The sequence below is a fragment of the Rhincodon typus genome, chromosome 7, assembly GCF_021869965.1.
Source record: "Rhincodon typus isolate 14 chromosome 7, sRhiTyp1.1, whole genome shotgun sequence".
NCBI lineage: Eukaryota > Metazoa > Chordata > Chondrichthyes > Orectolobiformes > Rhincodontidae > Rhincodon > Rhincodon typus.
Window position 1 is genome coordinate 70,329,113 of NC_063338.1, and position 22,533 is coordinate 70,351,645.

Below are 22,533 nucleotides of genomic sequence, written 5' to 3' on the forward strand. Positions count from 1 at the left end.
CTAGGTGCTGCTTGATATCACCTTTGAGGACGCCTTCCATCACTTTACTGATGATCAAGAGTAGACCAACAAGGTGGTAATTGTCTGGGTTGGATTTGTCCTGCTTATTGTGGGCAGGACATAACTGGGCAGTTTTCCACATTCTTGGGTAGATGCCAGTATTGTAACTGTACTAAAACAGCTTGACAAGAGGTGCTGCAAGTTCTGCAGCATAAGTCTTCAGAACTATTGCCGAAACGTTGTTAGGGTCCATGGCCTTTCCAGTATCCAGTGCTTCCAGAAATTTCTTGATATAGTGTGTGGAGTGAGTTGAGTTAGCTGAAGACTGGCATCTGCAATGCCAGGGCCTTTGGAAGATACCAATATGGAATTGTTGAGTACAATCAAAAAGAAATTCCACTTAATTCTGTCAGATTTATACTCATGTGAATTACTTCTTTCAAGACTATGATCCTCTACTGTGGAATTAATGGACACTGTCACCAATACATTTTAACCCAAGCAACCTTAAAATAATTTTATTGCTTAGTATTTAAAAATGAGATTTATCCATGTTTACTCATCCATCTCAGACCTTTTATTTAATTAGCTCACATGTCTAGGGTCTTTAAAAAGTGACTCCAGAGATAGTGGATGCATTGATTGTAAACTTCTAAAATCCCCCAAATCCTGGAAATATCTGAGCAGAATGGAAACCTATAAATGAAGGTTCAAGAGAGGAGTGGGACAGAAACAGGGAATTATGGACTAGTTAGCCCAACGCCTGTCACTCGGTATACGCTAGATTCCATTATTAAGGAGTTAGTAGTCAGACTATCAGGCCGAGTCAGAACAGTCTTATGAAAGAGAAATTAAGTTGAACTAGTTTTTCAGATTTATTTGAGGATATAAAGGTAGGGTTGATAAAGAGGAACAAGTAGATGTAACATATTTAGATTTCTAAAATGTATTTAACAAGGTGTCACATAAAGGTTTACTGTACAAATTAAGGGCTAATGGTTCTGTGAGTGGTATATTAGCATGTGTAGAAGACTGGCTAATTAACAGGAAACAAAGAGTTGGATACATGGTTCATTTTCAGATTGGCGAATAGTAACCAGTGGTGTGCTGCAGAGATCAGTGCTGGGGCTTCAACTACTTACAATCTACATTAATAACTTGGATGAAGGGGCTGATTACATTGTAGCCAGGTTTGCTGATGATAAGAATATAGGTAAGAAGCAAATTGTGAAGAAGATACTTAGAGCCTGCAAGGGGACATTGATAGGTTAAGTAAGTGGGCAAAAGTTTGGCAGATAGATTATAAAATGTTAAATTATGAGGTTACCCCCATTAGCAGGAGGAATGGAAAAGCAGAATATTATTTAAATAGACAGGTTCTGTGGAATTCTACATGCAAAGGACTGTGGATGTCCTTGTCCATGAATCTCCAAAACTTAGCACAGACAAACAAAATGTAATTATGAAGACCAAAAGACTGTTGGTCATTATTGAAAGGAAATGGAGTTAATAAGTAGGAAAATTTTGCTATAACTACAGCATATTGGTGACAGCAAACCCAGAATACAGCGTACAATTTTGGTCACCTTACCTGAAAGGGGCACACTTGTGTTGGAAAACAGGCAGTAAAGGTTCACTTGCTTGATTGCTGGGTAAGGATTTGTGTCATGAGGAAATGTTGAGCATGTTGGGCTTTTATTCATTGACATTTATAAGAATGAGAGGCAATCTTATTAAAACATAAAAGATTCTGGTTTATGGGGTAGATATGGAGAGGAAGTGAAGCCTTGCAGCCTCATTTTAGTATTTAAATGACAACCCAGCTTCCTACAAGTGTCTTGGTTACCTACACCTTATACTGCCCCTGCTATAACTGGAATTTGGAGGGTACAAGGTAGGCTTGACTTTTGTTTCATATTTCTTGCATTTTAACCTCTTACACAATTGAAGCCCTTCCTGTTTTTGCAAATTAAAATTCAGCTCGCTATGTAAATGTTAAACAAAATTTGAACAGAATTTGTGAATGGCTTTGACATCTCTGTCAGATAACACATCATAGTACTAGAATTGTTATGTATAACAATGTAAGTTAGAATGTAACAATGCAGGCTTTTATGGTAATGTGGCAACATGCATCTCTAAAGAGACTTGAAGAATTGGTTTATTCATATTGATTCTACTTCACTTTATAATACAGACCCTGTGGTCATGGAGAAATCCTTTACAACACAGTAATGATATACTGTCCCAACCCTGTGCCTTTCTCATAGTGAAAGTTTTCAATACATTTAAGTGAGCAAAGACCTTGAATTTAGGTTAATACATTTGACTTTACCAACACTTACCTTTCACAAATCACTTGCAAAATGTCAAATCAAGCATGCTGAAATGGATATGACCCATCCTGAAATGTTGTAGCCAAAACACAATTGTGGAAAGTGCTTAACTCTGTGTATTTGATATACACTAACAATAACTCAATTTAACAGTTCCTCTAAATTATTTGTCAAAAAATTTCAACAGATTTTTATTTACATATACCTAGTAATCTCACATGATGTATAGCTTCTGCCTAAGAACCTGGCATTAGCCAATATTCATTATCCTAACAAGGAAGCATTCACGTGATTTATAAAATCCTACACAACATATGAGGTGCGCAAATTATGAAGTGCATTGAGACCATTTTAATCTGTTGATGGTAGGACGATGGCAGAACTGTTGGCCCTGTCAATCAACAGTTTTAAAATACACTTGATCAAGCATTCCCCTGTCATTAAAATACATTAAATAATCAAGTACATTTGTGAGCCAGTGTTACTGCCCTAGAAGGAAAGCAATAATTAAAACTGTTTAATACAGTCAAATGCATCTGCAGACAAACATCCTGTCATTTTATAAAATGGACCCTAAATTACATCTTCGCTAATTTCAAGAAGGTAGTAATCAGTTGCATGAATACGAAAAGAGATATTATTTAAGGGATGTATTCAGGCATGAAGATAGCAAGAACTATAGATGCTGGAGTTGGAAACAACACAGTGTGGAGCTGGAGGAACACAGGAGGCCAGGCAGCAACAGAGGAGCAGGAAAGTTGATGTTTCGGGTCGGGACCCTCCTTCAGAAATGGGGATGGGGAAGGGAGCTGGGAAATAAATTGAAAGAGGAGGGGTGGGGCTGGGGAAGGTAGGTGGGATGGTGATAGGTGAGTGCAGGTAAGGAGTAGTGGGGATGGGTGGGAGGAATAGGTGGGAGAGAAGATGGACAGGTTGTGTCAAATCAAGGAGGTGGGGATGGGAGGGAGGGTTGGACATGGGATGAGGCCAGGCGTGGAGAGATTTTAAAACTGGGGAATTCTATGTTTAGGCCATCAGGGTGTAAGCTCCCAAGGCGGAATATGAGGTGTTGCTCCTCTAATTTGCGGGTGGTGTCATTGTGGAGGAGGCCCAGGATGGACATGTCATCCATGGAGTGGGAGGGGGAGTTAAAATGATTGGCGACCAGAAAGTGTTATTGTTTGTCATGTACAGAGCGCAGATGTTGTACAAAACGGTTCCCGAATCTACACTTGGTCTCACCGATGTACAGGAGACCAAAACGAGAACAGTAGACCAAATTGATGGACGTACAGGTGAACCCCTGTCTGATATGAAAGGTTTGTTTTGGGCCTTGAATTGAGGTGAGGGGGGAGGTGTAAGGGCAGGTGTAGCACTTCCTGCGGTTGCAGGGAAAGGTGCCAGGGGTTGTGGTGTTAGTGGGGAGTGTGGAGCGGGCGAGGGAGTCACGGAGACAGCGGTCCCTACAAAAGGCAGATAGGGGTGGGGAGGGAAATATATCTTTGGTTGTGGGGTCAGATTGTAGGTGGCGGAGAATGATAGGCTGGATGTGGAGGTTGGTGGGGTGGTATGTGAGGACAAGGGGGATTCTGTCTTTATTTTTGTTGGGGGGAGGAGATGTGAGGGCAGAAGTGCGGGAAATGCAAGAAATGCAGTTGACGGCATTTTTGATCACTGCGGTAAATTACGGTCCTTGAAATAGGAGGACATCTGGGATGTTCGGGAGTGGAACACTCCATCTTGGGAGCAGATGCAGTGGAGGCAGAGGAATTGGGAGTAGGGGATCGCATTTTTTCAGGAGGGTGGGTGAGAGGAGGTGTAGTCCAGGTAGCTATGAGAGTTGGTGGGGTTGAAATAGATGTCAGTTTCGAGGTGGTTACAAGAGATGGAGACAGAGAGGTCCAGGAAGGAGATGGAGGTTTTGGAGATGGTCCAGGGGAATTTGAGGTTGGGGTGAAAGGTCTTAGTAAAGTTGATGAACTGTTCAAGCTCCTCATGAGAACACGAGGCAGCGCCAAGATAGTCATCAAATGTAGTGGTGGAAGAGGTGGGGTACAGTGCCAGCGTTCCACTCCCGAACATCCCAAATGTCCTCCTATTTCAAGGACCGTAACTTCCTCCCTCTAGTGATCAAAAATGCCCTCAACCGCATCTCTTGCATTTCCCGCACTTCTGCCCTCACACCCCCTTCTCCCAACAAAAACAAAGATAGTATCTAACTAGTCCTCACATATCACCCCACCAGCCTCCGCATCCAGCATATCATTCTCCGCCCTTCCACCACCTACAATCTAACCCCACAATCAAAGAGATATTTCCCTCCCCACCCCTTTCTGCCTTTCGTAGGGACTGCTCACTCCACGACTCCCTCGTCCACTCCACACTCACCACTAACCCCACCACCCCTGGCACCTTTCCCTGCAACCGCAAGAAGCGCTACACCTGCCCCCACACCTCCCCCCCTCACCTCCATCCAAGACCCAAAACAAACCTTTCATATCTGACAGTGGTTCACTGTACATCCATCAACTTAGTCTACTGTATCCGCTGCTCCCGATGTGGCCTCCTCTACATCAGTGAGACCAAGCGTGGACTCAGACCGTTTCGTAGAGCATCTGCACTCTGTACGCAACAAACAATAACACCTTCTGGTTTCCAACCATTTTAACTCCCCCTCCCACTGCCTGGGACCCCTCCAGTGTCACAATGACACCACCCGCAAGCTGGAGGATCAGCGCCTCATATTCCTCCTTAGGAGCCTCCAGTCCGATGGCCTAAACATGGAATTCACCAGTTTTAAAATCTCCCCAACCCCTGGCCTCATCCTTTATCCAACCCTCCCTCTCATCCCCAACTCCATGACCTAACACAAGCTGCCGATGTTCTCTCCCACCTATCCGTCCCACCCATCCCACTGACCAATCCCCACCACTCCATACCTCTATCCTTCTAGCACCATCATACCTACCTTCCTCAGCCCCACCCCTCCTCTCTATTTATTTCCCAGCTCCCCTCCCCCTCCCCATTTCTGAAGAAGGGTCCCAACCCAAAACGTCAACTTTCCTGCTCGTCTGTTGCTGCCTGGCCTGCTGTGTTCCTGCAGCTCCACATGATGTATTTAGGCATGCTGTGAGGGAGAGAAAAATAAAATGTTCAGTGTAAATGTAATAATTAGAATAACCATTGTTTTTAGGTAATCTCATTAAACGCATTAATCATACTGCTTCAGTGTCATATTATAAAATCCCTCCCTAATGGCATTGTTATCTACCTTTAACAAATGAGCTCCAGAGGTTCATGAAGGCAGTTGACCATTACCTTCTGAAAGGCAGTGAGCGATGGGTAATAAATGCTGGTCAAGCCAGTGATGTCCACATTCCATGAGTGAATAAAATAAATATTATAAACTAAAACTTAACAGAGGGCAATAACTCAGCAGCATTGCCTTGGCGTCACAGTGGCTCAGTGGGTAGCATTTTAGCCTCACAGCTCCAGGAACCTGAGTTTCATTCCAGCTTAGGCGACTGTCTGTGTGGAGTTTGCACATTCTCCCTGTGTCTGCGTGAGTTTCCTCCAGGTGCTCCGGTTTCCTCCCACAATCCAAAGATGTGCAGGGTAGGTGGATTGGCAATAAGAAATGCAGCCTTACAGGGATAGGGTAGGGGATGGGCCTGGGTGGGATGCTCTTTGGAGGGTTGGTGTGGCCTCGATAGGCCAAATGGCCTGCTTCCACACTGGAGGGAGTCTATGATTTAAGATAATTGGCAAGGGTTAGTCGGTGTTCTGGAACACACTGTCTGAAGGATATTGAAGGTAAGAAACCCCATTACCTTTAAGAAGAAACATTCGGATATCCAATTGAGGTGCCATAACCTACAAAGCTGGTTAGTTCCCTTTTGGCTGGCGCAAACAGAATGAACTGAATGGCCTCCTATGCTATAAATTTTCTATGTTTCTATGTAACACATGAAAATAATTGAAATGTAAGTCAGTCTGAATAAAAGTCTTTTATTTGTATAATTTTTAGATAAGTAAAATTTTAAGAAAATAACCTTATCTTTAGAGGAAGACTGTATGCTAAATACTTTTTTTATACAAATGCACATATAAATTTAACCAGACTTAAAACACATTTACCTGAGAAATACAATACTCTCCATATAATACTGTGTGAAAAACAAATCTTGGTGGCTTGTACATAAAAGTGAAACTTGTTCCATTATTAAATAATGAAGGTAGAACTTGTTTAATCTGTGCATATAATATGGCCACATTTTATCCAGATCATGATTCTGGATCAAACAATGATAGGTCCAAAAGCAAAATACTGTGGTTGTGGAAGTCTGAAATAGAAACAGAAAATGCTGGAAATACTCAGCAGAACAAGCAGCATCTGTGAAGAATGAAACAGAATTAATTTATCAGGTTGCTTTTATTTTCCAGTACTGAAAATTGTTCATGATGCCAATAGTTTTTAAGCAGGTATAGGGACAGGGAAAGGACTGGGGGAAGAACTAAAAGGAAGGTCTGTGAAAGGGTGGAAAATAGGGAGAATTAAATTGTATAGGCTTTTGATGGTTTGATAAAGGAAGTGGTAATGGAATAAATAGAAAAGAAGGAGGGATGTAGGCAGGTATAAATTGGAGTAGCAGAATTTCTAGCAACAGCTGCCCCCCAGAAATAGGGGCAGTGTGTCTGAAGTTAAGTTGTTGTACACAGTGTTGAGTCCAAAATGCTATAAAGTGCTCAATCAAAAGATTCGGTCTCATTCCTTCTATTCACATTAAACTTCATTGCAACAACAGTATGTTAAGTTGAGGACAGAGGGATCAGAGTGGGAGAGGGTCAAAGTATTAAATGCTCGGTGAGCATGAGGGTCAGTCTTCTGGTTGGAATGGAGGCATTTCACAAAGCAGTGACCCAACCTGTACTTAGCTTCTCCAGTGTAGAAGAGATGATACTGAGAGTGCAGATATGAAACTGAAAGAACAAGTAAATTGCTGTTTCACCTGGAAGGAGTTTTTGGGGCTTTGGATTTTTGGATGGGAAGATGTAGCAGACAGCTGTTTCATCTCTAGATTTGCACAGAAAATGCCAAAGGAAAGGGAGAGGCTGTTTCAGTTTACAGAGTGGACCAGGGTGTCACAGAGAGAACAGTACCTTCAGAATGCTGAAAGTGGATCCAAGAGGAAGATATGTTTGGTGGTGGCATCATACTGGAGGTGGAGAAAATAATGAAGAATAATTTGTTGAATGAGGATAAGGATGGAGTGAAAGGTATGGATCATATGAACCCTATCATGCTTCTGTGAGGGAGAGAAAAGGATTAGAGTAAGAATGTGAGAAATAGAACAGACAAAGTTGAGGGCTCAAGTGGGGAATCCTTGATTAAGGAAAATTGAAGATGTATCAATAACAAAGTGGTATCGTCCAATGATGGAACTGGGAGAATGAGACACGGTCCTTACAGGAGGAGGATTGGAAGTGGTGTTTTCAAGGTGTGTGGAAGACAGTAGATTTATAATGGATATTGGTCTAGCCCCAGAAGTGGCAATACTGCAATTGAGGAAAGGATAAAGAAAATTGGAGAGTAAAAAGTGAACCATGTAAAGGTAGTCAAAGGATGGAAATTGGAAGCAAAGTGGATAATTTTTTTTTTTCATTTCACAAAATGGCATGTCATACAGACATGGAAGGAAAGGTAGGTGAAAGATCCTGAGGAAGACGAGAACAAAGAATGTTCCATCTATCACATGAAAAAAGGTCTATGTAGGGACCAAATGAGTTATTCAATGGAAGAACAACATTTTGTCCAGGTGTAGGAGAATGGGGACCATTTGGGCCTCTGTTCAAAGAAGAAGTGGAAGCATTCAGGCTGTTCTATATAGGATGGAGTTTAGAAAGGTTGGACGCATGCTGAAAGGAGATAGACACAAGAAAGCAGAAACTGTTAAAGTGACAGAGCAACAGAAAAATTACAAATGTGGATTGGAAGAGGCTGGAAAAGAGGAGAAATGTAAAGTTTGATTAAAAAAAATCAATGTTGTGGGGCACGGATAGGTTGAAATGATGGGTATATCAGTGCTGTCAAATTTGTGGATCTTGGGAAGAGTAGAAGTCAATAGGCTTGGGAAAATGTAGTTGCAGGTTGGACAATGAAGATCTTCAGAGGAGCTGAAATCAGTCACAGTTATGGAAATGATGGCTTGATGTTCAGAGGTGGAACAGAGGTCCAGAGAAGATAGGAGGAACTGTCATAGAGATTGTTTCACCAAATAACAATAGTGCCATACTTGTCAACAGATTTAATGGCAATGTTAGGCTTGGAGTTGATCAAAGGAGTGCTACAAGTTCACGATGAAGTAACGCAGAGCAAATAATCACCAATGTAACTCAATCTACAGCCTGTCTTCACAGCAAATGGTTATCTTTTCCTTTATTATCTGTGCAATTGTATCAGTAACCAAAAGTGCAACATTGAGGGTAAAGTGAACCAAGGCACTTTGCGTCCCCCCCTTTTAGCTTGGAGAATATTTTGATAAATTGATCGGTTCTAAAGTGTACAATTAACCAAGTTGCCATTAGTATAGTTGAGATATTGCAAAACATTCCCTTTGAAAAATGATTCCTACCTTCAGGAGACGAGAGTCTAACAGCAAAGCTACATGTCACAATTCTCTGAAGAAGTGCATTACAAAATGAATTAAATTTCAGGTGGAATGGCAACTGCATGCAGTTGCTGTAAGACATTACCCATACTTCCATCATTCCCACCAACATGGTGGATAAGTCAGCTGTTAGACCAGTGAGCCTTACTTTGGTTGTGGGTAAAGTGTTGGAAAGGATTATAAGAGTTAGGATTTATAATCATCTAGAAAGGAATAATTTGATTAGGGATAGTCAACACGGTTTTGTGAAACCTTAGTGAGTTCTTTGAGAAGGTGACCAAACAGGTGGATGAGGGTAAAGCGGTTGATGTGGTGTATATGGATTTCAGTAAAGCGTTTGATAAGGTTCCCCACAGTAGGCTATTGCAGAAAATACGGAGGCATGGGATTGAGGGTGATTTAGCGGTTTGGATCAGAAATTGGCTAACTGTAAGAAGACAGAGGGTGGTGGTTGATGGGAAATGTTCATCCTGGAGTTCAGTTACTAGTGGTGTACCTCAAGGATCTGTTTTGGGGCCACTGCTGTTTGTCATTTTTATAAATGACCTGGATGAGGGCGTAGAAGGAGAGGTTAGTAAATTTGCGGATGACACCAAAGTTGGTGGAGTTGTGGATAGTGCGGAAGGATGTTGCAGGTTACAGAGGGACATAGATAAGCTGCAGAGCTGGGCTGAGAGATGGCAAGTGGAATTTAATGTGGAAAAGTGTGAGGTGATTCACTTTGGAAGGAGTAACAGGAATACAGAGTACTGGGCTAATGGTAAGATTCTTGGTAGTGTGGATGAGCAGAGAGATCTCGGTGTCCATGTGCATAGATAACTGAAAGTTGCCACCCAGGTTGATAGGGTTGTTAAGAAGGCGTACGGTGTGTTAGGTTTTATTGGTAGAGGGATTGAGTTTCAGAGCCATGAGGTCATGTTGCAGCTGTACAAAACTCTGGTGCGGCCGCACTTGGAGTATTGCATACAGTTCTGGTCGCCGCATTATAGGAAGGATGTGGAAGCATTGGAAAGGGTGCAGAGGAGATTTACCAGGATGTTGCCTGGTATGGAGGGAAGGTCTTATGAGGAAAGGTTGAGGGACTTGAGGCTGTTTTCGTTAGAGAGAAGAAGGTTAAGAGGTGACTTAATAGAGACATACAAGATGATCAGAGGATCAGATAGGGTGGACAGTGAGAGCCTTTTTCCTCGGATGGTGATGGCTAGCACGAGGGGACATAGCTTTAAACTGAGGGGTGATAGATATAGGACAGATGTCAGAGGTAGGTTCTTTACTCAGAGAGTAGTAAGGGCGTGGAATGCCCTGCCTGCAACAGTAGTAGACTCGCCAACTTTAAGGGCATTTAAATGGTCATTGGATAAACATATGGATGATAATGGAATAGTGTAGGTTAGATGGGCTTCAGATTGGTTTCACAGGTCGGCGCAACATCGAGGGCCAAAGGGACTGTACTGCGCTGTAATGTTCTATGCTCTATGTTATGATCAGCCATTTGTTTTGAATCAGTCTGCCTGCTGTCAAAATGAACAGTTGAAAACTTTGAGAGCAGCACATAAATCTACCTAACTTTGCCCTGTTCACCCCTAACGCCCTCCCAAACTAACTTAATAGCAGCAAAACAAAATGATCAAGTCTTAAACTGCAGTGATATGGTAAACACAGTTAGAAAGGATCTATCTTTTCATTTCCTGAAATACCTCAAACTAATTTAAGCACACATAGTGCATTTTAATATAGTGTCATTCTAACTTGGAAAATAAACTGCAGTTGATTTAAATTTAGCAATACCTTTACAATTTAGGTTTGTAGCAAACAATCTTCCTTTAAAATACATTCTGATTTATTTTCATAATCTATTAACGTAAGCAACATGTTCATTGCAGACAGATATTTCCCCTGTTATTTTAGCGCTGGAGAACAGGCTCCAGGATTGGCTGCTGCAAACTGGTGCTGATGTGTTGTGAAGACCACACTGACAGGCGACACTGTATGTCTCTGCTCAGGTTACATCATGTGGCACTGGCCTGAGCGGCACACTGTGCTTTAGGTTGAAGATGCTGAGGTTCACCATTCCTGTCCCTAAAAATAACTGCAATGCCAGGTGCAGCTCTGCCCACAGTGTTAGATTTCTTTGATAGCACATCCTGAATCCGAAATTCACATTGTAAACATCAAGAGTAAATAGACATCCTCTTATGGACAAATCAGAATAAAATCCTGCTTTACAATAAATAATTCATTATGTAAACATAGTGCAGTGCAGCAAATTTGTTTTGTAATTTTTCACAGTCAGTGCAGTAGAAGTTGTGCATCTCATCCACTCGGATGTCCTCATAAACGTCAAACAGTAAGGTGCTTTTCCCCTTCTCTAAGCTGAAAATATATATGTATGGAACAATTATGCAAGGCAAGTTCCACCAAATAACACATTTTTAAAAAAGTCTTTAAGAAATTTGCGTTTCTCATTTCTCTTACTAGAAATGATGTCAATTCTTCAAATTTGAAGAAAACCCTTTATTTGTTCTAAAGAATGCAGCTATCAAAAAGTATGGAGTCAACATCGAATTTCTAATCATTTTTAGTATTAAAATTAAATGAAAGTGATTCCAAAGAGAACGTTCATAGGTTTGTTAAAGAGTTGTGAAGTATATCAATAATGTGTTCAGAAATCTCACCTTTTTCCTTTGATTGCTAAGGCAGAAGGTGCATATAGGTCTGGGCGCTGCAGTGTTTGCATCGCTATTGCTGCCCTGCATGACAGCTCGATATTTTAAACAGGGCTGCCCGTCCAGACAATCCTCTCCCAGGAGAAGGACGTTTGCCAGGTGGGAAATATAACTGGAGGCCAAACGCAAAGTCTCTATCTTCGATAGTTTGCGGTCTGCGGGTTCGGTGGGAATGAGAGTCCTGAGAGCTGTGAATGCCGTGTTTACACTGTGGGTTCTGTCCCTCTCTCTTGCATTCGCTGCTTGCCGTTGTTTGTTAATACCGGTTGAATGGTTGTTCCTCTTCCTTTTCCCAGTGCTGCCATTCTGGCTATTCTCACTCCCACTTTCAAGTTCCTCGATATCAGAAGCGCCGGATTTTGCTGGACATGGTTGGAGATTGGCTGTAGACTTCATTGCGCTTCTATGAGGGGGAGAAGCTGGGAATTGGGTCAGAAAGTGCTACCATTTCCAATGTTAGAAGCACCCTGTAGTTCCAAAAGAACAGCTGACAAACTTCAAAGCTCACTTTATCCCCGAGCAGTTCAGCTGGCCATTTTCTGAATGATTACTACAAATAGGCATAACCATGTGCCTTCTGTATAAGGTAAGGAGGTGGAGCTGTTAATCTTACAGGTCATTCAATTAAAGCTGCAGCAATGCTTTATTCAAAGTTAACGGAAATATTAATTTCATAAATGGGATTATTTTGATAAACTGCAGTTTACAAATAATTCACCCGTGAAGAGAACACAGTTTTTGAAATCCTGAAATATTGGCCTCCTTCCTAGTATTCTTTTCTCATTGTTATGGCCAATATCTTGAGTAGCACAGTGCTAATATGGGAAAGGATTCCCTCTGTGTGTTACTTGTAGAAAAAATATTCAATATACAAAGGAATTCTTCCATGTTATTGATGCTGATTATTCAAATCAAAATAATGTACACTAACATCAAAGAATGAAATAATACAAAGAAACAGCAAGCTGATTGTATCTTTAAAGGTCAGGTCTCCTTCAGTAAATTAATGTTACAGGAAAAATGAAATAGCAATTTTACTGGGACTTTAAACAAGTCTTTCAATTTGATCTTGGAATGTCATTTGATTATGAGTCCACAACAAAGATATTTCACTTTAGTCTGTACAACATCTCTGTCCGATATGAAGGCTACATGATCCCTATTTGCTTCCCTGCAATGAAGCACCATAAATTAGAAAGGATATACATCTTTTTAGGATGTGCAGCATAGATTCACCAAAATGATACCTGGAAACCAATGATTAAATGACAAGAGGAAAATAGACAAGCTAGGATTGTATCACTTGGAATTTAGAAGATGAAAGGATTTATTGCAGTTTTCAGGATATTAAGGGTAACAGTCAGGGCAGATAGAAACTTTTTCACTGATTGAGGTATTGAAGACTAGGGAATGTAATCTATAAGTGTTCAGAGGGATTTGGGGATAATGCACAAGAAGCATAGAAACTGAACAACAGCTACAGCTAGCAATTAGGAAGGCATTCAGGAGAGGCTCAATAGGGTAGATTCTGACAGTTTGTTTCTCTTGGCCGTGAAATCCAGAAACCAGTTGCGCAGTGTCAGGATAACAGTTAGACTGTTGGACTGAAATGAGGAGAATTATCTTCACTCAGAGGATTGTGAATGTTTGGAATTATCTATTCCTGAATGTGGTGGATGCTCCATCGTTGAATATATTTAAGACTGAAATGGAAAAGTTTTTGATCTCTCAAGGATATGGAGTCCAAATGGGGAAAGTGAAGTTGAAGAAATAGATCAGCTATAATTGTATTCTTTGGTAGAAGAAACATGGGAGTTGCATTGTCTTCCCTTGCTCATATCTTTTTATGTTCTTAAAAATTTTAGCTGGACATTTTAAGAGTCTTTAAGGAATATGAAGAAAATATCATCCAAAAGGTGTAAATCTCTCCCATGAAAAGGAGTTGACTCTAGATCAATTGTTTATTTAAAGTCCAAAATTGCTAGATTTTTGTTAACCAAAGTGAGGGAAGGATATAGGGCCAATGCCAGTATCTTGAATTCAGTTTGCTTTGATCTCATTGAATGATGGAACAGGACTAAGGGATTAAAAGTGACATTCACATCACTTAAGAGCCAGGCAATGACCATCTCCAACAAGAGAGAATCTAACAATCTTTTCTTGACAATCAATAATATTACTATTTCTGAATCCATTATCATCAACTTCCTGTGACTCAGTATTAACCAGAAACTGGGAGATAGCAAGAACCAGACACTGAACTGAAATTGCTATATGATTGTCACATAGCTACAAAAGCAGGTCAGTGTCTGGTAAGCCTGCAATAATATCTGTCCACCTTTAACAAAGCACAAACCAGAAGTGTCTTGGAGTACTCTCCAGTTGTCTGGAGTCAAGCTCCAGCAATACTCAAGAAGTTCAACACCATGCAGGACAAAGCAGACTGCTTGATTGGCATTCACTCCCTCCATCAGCGACAGATCGTGTCAGCAGTGTGTGCCAGCTGCAAGGTGCACCGCAGCAACTCACCCAGGCACCTTTGATAAACACCTTTCAAACCGATGACCCTATTACTAAAAGGTTAAAAACCTGAAATTATCCTCTTAATAGCAACGTGGGTATATCTACACCAGGTGGACTGCAGCACTCCAACAGGTTGACTCAGCACAGCCTTCTCAGTTTAATAAGGAATGGACAATAAATACTCGTCTGGATTGTGAAGTCCATGTGGTGAATTTAAAGAAAAGGTCCCCTTCTGTTCATTCAGCTTGTGTTGAATGTGCCAGTGTTGGCCCTTCAGCTTGAGCTGTCTACATTATTTATGTTCCTTTTTAGTTAAGTATCCAATTTCCTTGAAAGGATGTTAATATTGCTCTGTTTTAACAGTATAAATTTTGGTCTGTGGCATTTCAAATTTGAATTAAGAAATCCCTTCAGACTGCATGTACATTAACAAGAATTTATTTTCTCAGGAGTTTTCAATAGGGCTTTTATGAGATGATAGAAATCTAAAGGTCCAAAGTATGCTATAAATAAGCAGAAAAGTCATCTTGCGTTTTTAGTTAACGAGTATGTTCTGCCTTCCTCAATAGCAACTGTTAAGTCAGATACAGCAAGAAAACATTAATAAGGAACTGATTACAGATTTAAGATTAAAACTGTAAAAAGTGATTGTAATCCTTCAAGAAGCCATTTGTGTTGTGTAAGGGCTTCAGGACCCTGGAGTATCTTTGTATAAATGTAACAATATTTCAGAGCCTGGTCTATGATTATCTATGATTATCATGTATAATATCTATGATTATCATGTATAGCAGCATTTAGTATCAACGTATAATAAATAGTGTTATGTTCAAGACTAAGCCTGAAGATAGTTCCTGATTTTACCTTCTCCTCAACTCAACTTCCTTGAACCTAAACTCATAGTTTGGCATAAAATCGCATGATGAAAGAGTTTGCACAAGTGTGTAAGAGCACAAAAACTATTTAATTAATCCACTGATTTCTATTTTCATTATCTCTTGCACAGTGCTTTTTAAACACTGATGTTTTGACAAAAACTACAGCCATCTAGCAACCTGCCCATGCCCAGCCTGTGCATTAAATCTTAGTTTCGTTGATCATTAGGATTTTGCAGTCATGGCTGACTTGATGATGACTTTTGTGAACTTCCAGCAGTTATATAATGTTCGATTTTGGTGTGGGTGGTGGGGGCATGTGATCATCATTACCTTATGCAGACAGTTGACCATTTAAAAGCAATTTTCAGTTAACTTATTGAGTTACTTAAGAAGCCTCAATTTGGGTACAATATATTATTTGATTGAACAAAGAAAGGAAATGTACGATCCATCACAGATGAGAATGCTTTACTGATCCTGAAGCTGTTCTGTGGAATGTAGAGGCAGTGGACTTTTACAGTTTTGGAGTTGTAGGGTTTCAGCTATAATGTGTTACAATTTTTGGTGATAATCTTCTCTGGTAACATTCTTTATTCTTCTCTTGGGCTGATGTCGGGGATCTGAGTTCTGAACAAGGGTCACTGGGCCCGAAACAATGACTCCACTTTCTCTTCACAAATGCTGCCAGACCTGCTAAGTTTCTCCAGCATTTTCTGCATTTAGTTTTAATGTAGGGGATCTCCCGATCTTCTCCTAAGCAGGTGATGCCTCATTCCCCTGGACCCTCTCTCTCACTCTCTCACTTCCCACCTACCCCTGTTGATATGATTTATTTTGGAGGTTGTAAATCTATGCTGTGTCGATCATTTGTTTGAACAAGAGGAGCAAGAGAGTAGCTAGGGAAAGGGTAGGTCCACTCAGACAAAGGAGGGAGTTTATGTGTGGAGCCAGAAGAAGTGGGTAAAGTCTCTAATGACTTTTCGCAATCTCTTCGCATTGGTATTTGCCAAGGAGAAGGGTATGGATGATGATGGTAAGTTTAGAGATGAGTATGTTGATATTCTGGGGCATGTTGATATTAAGGAGGAGGAGGTGTTGGGTGTCTTGAAAACCATTAAGATAGATTCATCCCTGGAGCCTGCTGAGATTTCTCCCAAAATACTGAAGGAAGCAATGGTGGAGATTGCTGGGGCCTTATCAGAGATCTTTGTTTCCACTTTAGCCACAATGAGGTCCCAGAAGACTGGAGAATAGCCCGTGTTGTTCCTTTGTTTAAGAAGAACAACAGGGATAATCGAGGGATAGTGGGTACTGCTGATGCTGGAGAAGCTGAGATAACAAGGTGTAGAGCTGGATGAACACAGCAGGCCAAGCAGCATCAGAGGAGCAGGAAAGCTGATGTTTTGGGTCTGGACCCTTCTTCAGAACTTTTCTGAAGAAGGGTCCAGGCCCAAAACGTCAGCTTTCCTGCTCTTCTGATGTTGCTTGGCTTGCTGTGTTCATCCAGCTCTACGTCTTGTTATATCAGGGATAATCCAGGGGATTGTGGGCCAGTGAGCCTTACACAGGTGATAGGAAAATTATTGGAGATGATTCTTAGGGATACAATTTTCTAAAATTTGGAGAAAAATGGACTTATTAGGGATAATCAGCATGGCTTTGTCTGGTGTCAGCTTGCCACACAAACTTGATTGAGAATGTGACCAAGATGATTGATGAGAGTAGGGCAGTTGATGTAGTCTACATGGACTTTATTAAAGTATTTTACAAGGTTCCTCATGGTAGGTTGATCCAATATATTAAATCGCATGGAACCCACGGTGAGTTGGCAAGTTGGATACAAAATTAGCTTGATCACAAAAGACAGAAGTTAGTTGAGGAGGGTTATTTTTTCCACTGGAGGTCTGTGACCAGTGGTATTCCACAAGGATGAAAATATAGGTGGTCTGATCTGTAAGTTTGTAGACCACATGAAAATTGGTGGAGTTGTGGATGGCGAGGAAAGTTATCAAAGGATACAGCAGGATATAGATCAGTTGGAAAGTTGGACAGAGAAATGGGAGATGGAATTTAATCTAGAGATGTGTGAGGTGATGCATTTTGGAAGGTCAAATGCAAGAGGAAAGTATACAGTAAATGGCAAGGCCCTTATGAGCATTGATATACAAAGGGATCTTGGGGTCCAAGTCCATAGCTCCCTGAAAGTGGCAACATAAGTGGATAAGGTGGTAAAGAAGGCATACAGGATACTTGCCTTCATCGGACAGAACATTGAGTGTACAAGTTGGCAATTCATGTTGCAACTGTATAAAACTTTTATTTGGAATATTGTGTGCTGTTCTGGTCACTACAGTATAGGAAGGATGTGGAAGCTTTGGAGAGAGTGCAAAGGTGATTTATCAGCATGTTGCCTGGATTGTTATTAGCCATAAGGAGAGGTTGGATAAACTTGGATCAGAGATAGAAGGAACTGCAGATGCTGGAGAATCTGAGATAACAAGGTGTAGAGCTGGATGCACACAGGAGGCCAAGCAGCATCAGAGAAACACAGCAGGCCAAGCAGCATCATAGGAACACAGCAGCAAACTTGGATTGCTTTTGCTAGAGCGTTGGAGGCTGAGGGGCAGCCTGATAGAAATATGTAAAATTATGAAAGACATTGATAGGGAGGATAGTCGGAGATTTTTTCCCAGGGTAGAAATATAAAATACTCGGGGACACGGTTTAAAGATAGAAGAGATAAGTTTAAAGGAGAAGTGCAAGGGAAAGTTTTACGCAGTGGGTCATAGGTGTCTGGAGTGTGCTGCCAGGGGAGGTAGTATAGTTGAAAGTGAAGAAGGCTATCTAAGATTATGAAGGTATCTCGATCAATTAGGCCAATGGGCTGATGAGTAGCAGATAGAAATTAATTTGGATAAATGTGAGGTGTTGCATTTTGCTAAAGCGAACAAGGGCAGCATTATACAGTTGAGTGTAGGATCCTGGGTTGTGTTGTTGAACAGAGAGACCCAGGGGTTCAAGTACATAGTTCTTTGAAATTAGCATCACAGGTAGACAGGGTAGTTAGGAAAGTGTTTATGCACACTTGCCTTCATTGCTCAGACCATTGAGTGTAGGAGTTGGGACATCATGTTGAGGTTGTACAGGATGTTGGTGAGGCCACCTTGGGAGTACTATGTACTCTTCTGGTCACCCTGCTATAGGGAGGATATTATTTAATTGGAGAGAGTTCAGAAAGGATTTAACAGGATGTTGCTGTGACTAGTGGGTTTGGGTTATAAGGAGAGCTGAATGGGCTGGGACTTTTTTCATTGGAGTGTAGGAGGTTGAGGGGTGACCTTATAGAGGTTTATAAAATCGTGAAGTGCATAGATAAGGCGATAGCAAAGGTTTTTCCCTAGCATAGTGTAGTTCAAAACTAGGGGGCATATTTTTATGGTGAGAGGAGAAAGATTTAAAAGGGACCTGAAGGGCAACATTTTCACACAGAGGCTGGTTCATATGTGGAATAAATTCCAGATGAAGTGGTAGATGCAGGTACTGTTCAAAATTTAAAAGACATTTGGACAGATATATGAATAAGAAAGGTTTAGAGGGATATGGGCCAAAAGCAGACAAGTGGGATTAGTTTAGAGTCATAGAGTTATATGGCACAGAAACAGACCCTTCAATCTAACTCATCTGCACTGACCAGATAGCCTAACCTAGTCCCCTTTACCAGCTTTTGGCCCATATCCCTCTAAACCCTTCTTATTCATGTACTCATCCAGATGCCTTTTAAATGGTACCTCCAGCACCTCCTCTGGCAGCTCATTCTATTCACACACCACCCTCCACATGAAAATGTTGCCCCTCAGGTCCCTTTTTAATCTTTCCCCTCTCACAGTAAACCTGTGCCCCCTAGTTTTGGACTCCCCTAGCCTGGGAGAAAGACCCTGGCTATTCACTCTATCCATGCCCTTCATGACTTTATAAACCTCTATAAGGGCACACACACCCCCCCACCCCAGACTCTGATGCTACAGAGAAAAAAAGCCCCAGCCCATTCAGCCTCTTCCTACAGCTCAAACCTGTTTAATTTGGGAAACTTGGTTGGCATGGATGGGTTGGACTGAAAGGTCTGTTTCTGTGCGGTATGACTCTATGACATTATAGATAGATACTTTAGAAAAATTCAAGAAGCATTTAGACAGACACGTGAACAGGCAGGGAATAAAGGGATATGCACCATGTGCAGGCAGATGGGCTTAGTTTAGAATGGCATCATAGAAAATTGAAGTGCCTTTAAAACTGCATTTGTCTAGTATTTAATGTGTATCATGAGGTTTAACTTAACTGTTGTTACAGCGCTAGACATGGTTGTCCTGTTCCTGTGCTGTTACTGTTCTATGTTCTCTAATCCCTTTGGTAAATCACCATGGGTAGCTACTCATGAAGCCAGCATGACCGTTGTCCCTCTGAAGTTTAGTTTATCATTCTTTCCAAAAACAAAGATGTCTTATTTTCCTAAATGATACCTTGATAATGGGTTATGCATATCACCAGATAAATTGTTTATACTAGTTCAATTGTGCACCATGATCTCGATGATTCTTGTGACCTTCTCTTTTGTTTCCATATGCTAGAAATTGGGAAAGCTAGCTAGCGCTATAACAACAGTTAAGTTAAGCTTCATGATACACATTAAATACTAGACAAATGCAGTTTTAAAGGCACTTCAATTTTCAATACTAGTTATCAGGAGTAGGAACCCTTCCACCCATTCCTTCCCACTGAACCTCAGAATGTTGTGGTGAATTTTAGCAACTCTGTTGCCTCCCCAGTTGAAAGGAGCTAGTACAACATGGTATAGCTTCATGTAACACTATACAGTGTACATTCTCATTGTATCATCACTATTTCATCTAAAGCTGGAATGAGAATTTCTCCAGAGTAAACTTGTGGATTGACTCTTACCATTTCTTAACTTGTGTACTCTTTAAAGTCTGACCCACAGAGGTATTATATTCAAAAGTAAACTATTATAATTTTTAAAAGACTAACATAAACTAATGGGACTTTTAAGGAAAGGTCGCAGAACAGAACATGCATGCTTGTGAGTGAGCAGTGCAGGTGTATTTATTAATCATGCATGCAGTCACTTGCTTGATTCCAATATACCATGTTTAGCCCATGTTAAAAATATCTGCCTACATTTATAACACTTATAGTGGATATAGGGTTACTTCAGCATTGGACATTGTGATGTGGCAGCACTTCTCTTCAATGCAAGCCACAAAGTTTAGGATAAATGTTTTATCTTGAGATCTAATAAGTAGACAAATTTTAACTTCCAAGAATTTAAAGTAAACATGTACATATCAAAAAAAATACTGAAAATATTTAGAGAACTAATTACAGTGAGTACAAATCCCTCTTGGTGTATTCATGTAACTGCTATTTTGATCTGTGGCAACAGCAATTATAAGCTTAGCAATCAAGCTTGAATTTTCCCATCCAAATAATGACAGCATTGGAGAAAGGGGAATGCTGAATGACACTGAGAACCTGTGGCATTAAACAAGCTTTCCATCTTCCTATGTTTTCATATCTTTATACCAATTGTTTGAAGCACAAGTGAGATTCTGTTTTCTCCACCTATTAAAAAAAAAGATAGTCACATGGTACAGCCATTCATGGTTTCCGTCCTCACAATTACAGAATGTCCTCAACATTTTTTATGGTTGTGGATACCTTATAGCTCACATGATATATATCCAAAACTTTAATTTCATTCACTGACAACTATTAAAGCTTTGACACTGGACTGTCACTGTAGCTGATAGTTTTTCTACTTACCAGCTTTGTGGGATTTCCCATGGTTGGCCCATTTTATGAATGGAGATATATGCAGATACAGTTCTTACCTCCATTAATTATATATTGTTATAAAGTGAGGGGTGAAAGTGAAGGGTGAGAAATTATATTTGATTGTCTGAGCTGGTACACATAACTAGATAGATTAACTGCAAACCCCTGACTGCAGCATTTCGTCTTATTTTTTGGCAAATAGTCTTGCACATGTATTTGCATTCTCTGTCACTACACAGGTTCGAGAAATTGTTTTAAACTTTTTTTACAAATCTCCCATCCTTTGCAATTTCATGAGACCTTTAATTACTCCTTATTAATCCAATCCATGTCCCTATTTTCCCTGCCAGCCCTGTGGTTACTGATCATATCGACACTTTTCTCCCTCTCCCACTGTTCTTGTCATTTGCATTTGGTCTATATGAATGCTTCTCACTTCCCCTGCAACCCATTGCCCCAGTTCATGGAAGCCTTTCCTCCATTAGTACTGAACCGAGGCCCTGAATGCTCTCAGGTGGATATAAAAGATCGTATGGCTCCATTTTAAAGATGTACAGTGAAATAATTCCCAGTGCATGGCCAACATCTATCTCTCAAACACGGAAACACAGGTCGTTACCACATTGCCTTTTTTGAGAGCTTGATATGTGCAGATGGGCTGTCGTGATTCCTACATTAAATCAAAAGCAATGTTTCAAAAGTACTTCATTAGTCGTAAAGCACTTTGTGATATCCAGTAGTCTTGAAAGCTTCCACATAAATAGAAGTTTTCCATTATTTATTTCTTTCATCTTCTGGTTGCAAGATCTGGGCATATAGAAATAAAAGGCCCCGACTACTGGCGGTGCTTCCCTCACTCTGCTCTGAAGATGCAGGTTCCAGTTTAAAGTGGAGGCAGAGTTTTATGTCCACTTCTTCGGTGAAGTGCAGATGCACAGCTCTTGCCTTACATAAAAATTAGTGAAGTGCTCCTGAAAGCCCTTGGGTAGATAAGGCCTCTAGCTGAGAGTCCTTCACATCCTCCCCCTTCTGCAGTGAGCCACTTGTCTACTTTGTTGCCTTTGCACTGCTCATGCTGCAGCCTAAAGCGTTTGTTACTCCCGTGTTGGGGAGGAAGTGGGGAACCCAGATCCCTTAGAGTAACAGGCAATGCCTTTTCCATATGCACTATTAGTTCCTGCATGTGCCACCTACTCCTCCAAACACCCAGAGCTTCACAAACCTAGAGTTAAATTGGCACTGATGACTAACTAACCAACAAGTAATTGATTAACTCTTCAAATAACCTTGGGGAGGTGGAGGGGGGTGCAGGGTGGTGGTTAGTTGCTGTGGGTAAGGCAATGTGTGTTAAGCTATAGGGTTTAAGATAGGCTAACAACTAAACTTACAAGGTTACAAACCTGGTAGCAAGTAATATTTCAACCAATCACCCCACTAATAGTTTTGGCACAATATGTAACAGCTAGCAGCACTAATGCCCCAGTAAAAAGACGTTCATTGCAAGCCGTGAGGAAGTGGACAGAATCCACTTGGATACTGCTTAACTACTAAG

At 40.9% G+C, this 22,533-nt stretch overlaps 1 protein-coding gene across 1 annotated transcript; it reads right to left on the reverse strand.

Annotated features, from left to right (window-relative positions):
• Window positions 1–11,344: 11,344 nt before the first annotated feature.
• Window positions 11,345–12,126, reverse strand: LOC125483558 (transcription factor 15-like). Its single transcript, XM_048599399.1, has 2 exons — window positions 11,680–12,126; window positions 11,345–11,377 (listed from the first exon to the last, which is right to left on the reverse strand). Exons 1-2 carry the CDS (start codon window positions 12,124–12,126, stop codon window positions 11,345–11,347), a joined length of 480 nt encoding a protein of 159 aa, XP_048455356.1.
• Between the last annotated feature and the right edge of the window lie 10,407 nt (window positions 12,127–22,533).

Bases quoted from the DNA above. Each gene is read 5' to 3' on its own strand.
- LOC125483558 (XM_048599399.1), bottom strand. From the start codon at position 12,126: ATGAAGTCTACAGCCAATCTCCAACCATGTCCAGCAAAATCCGGCGCT. The intron at 11,378-11,679 runs GTGAGATTTCTG...ATATATTTTCAG, and splicing joins TTAGCAATCAAAGGAAAAAG to CTTAGAGAAGGGGAAAAGCA.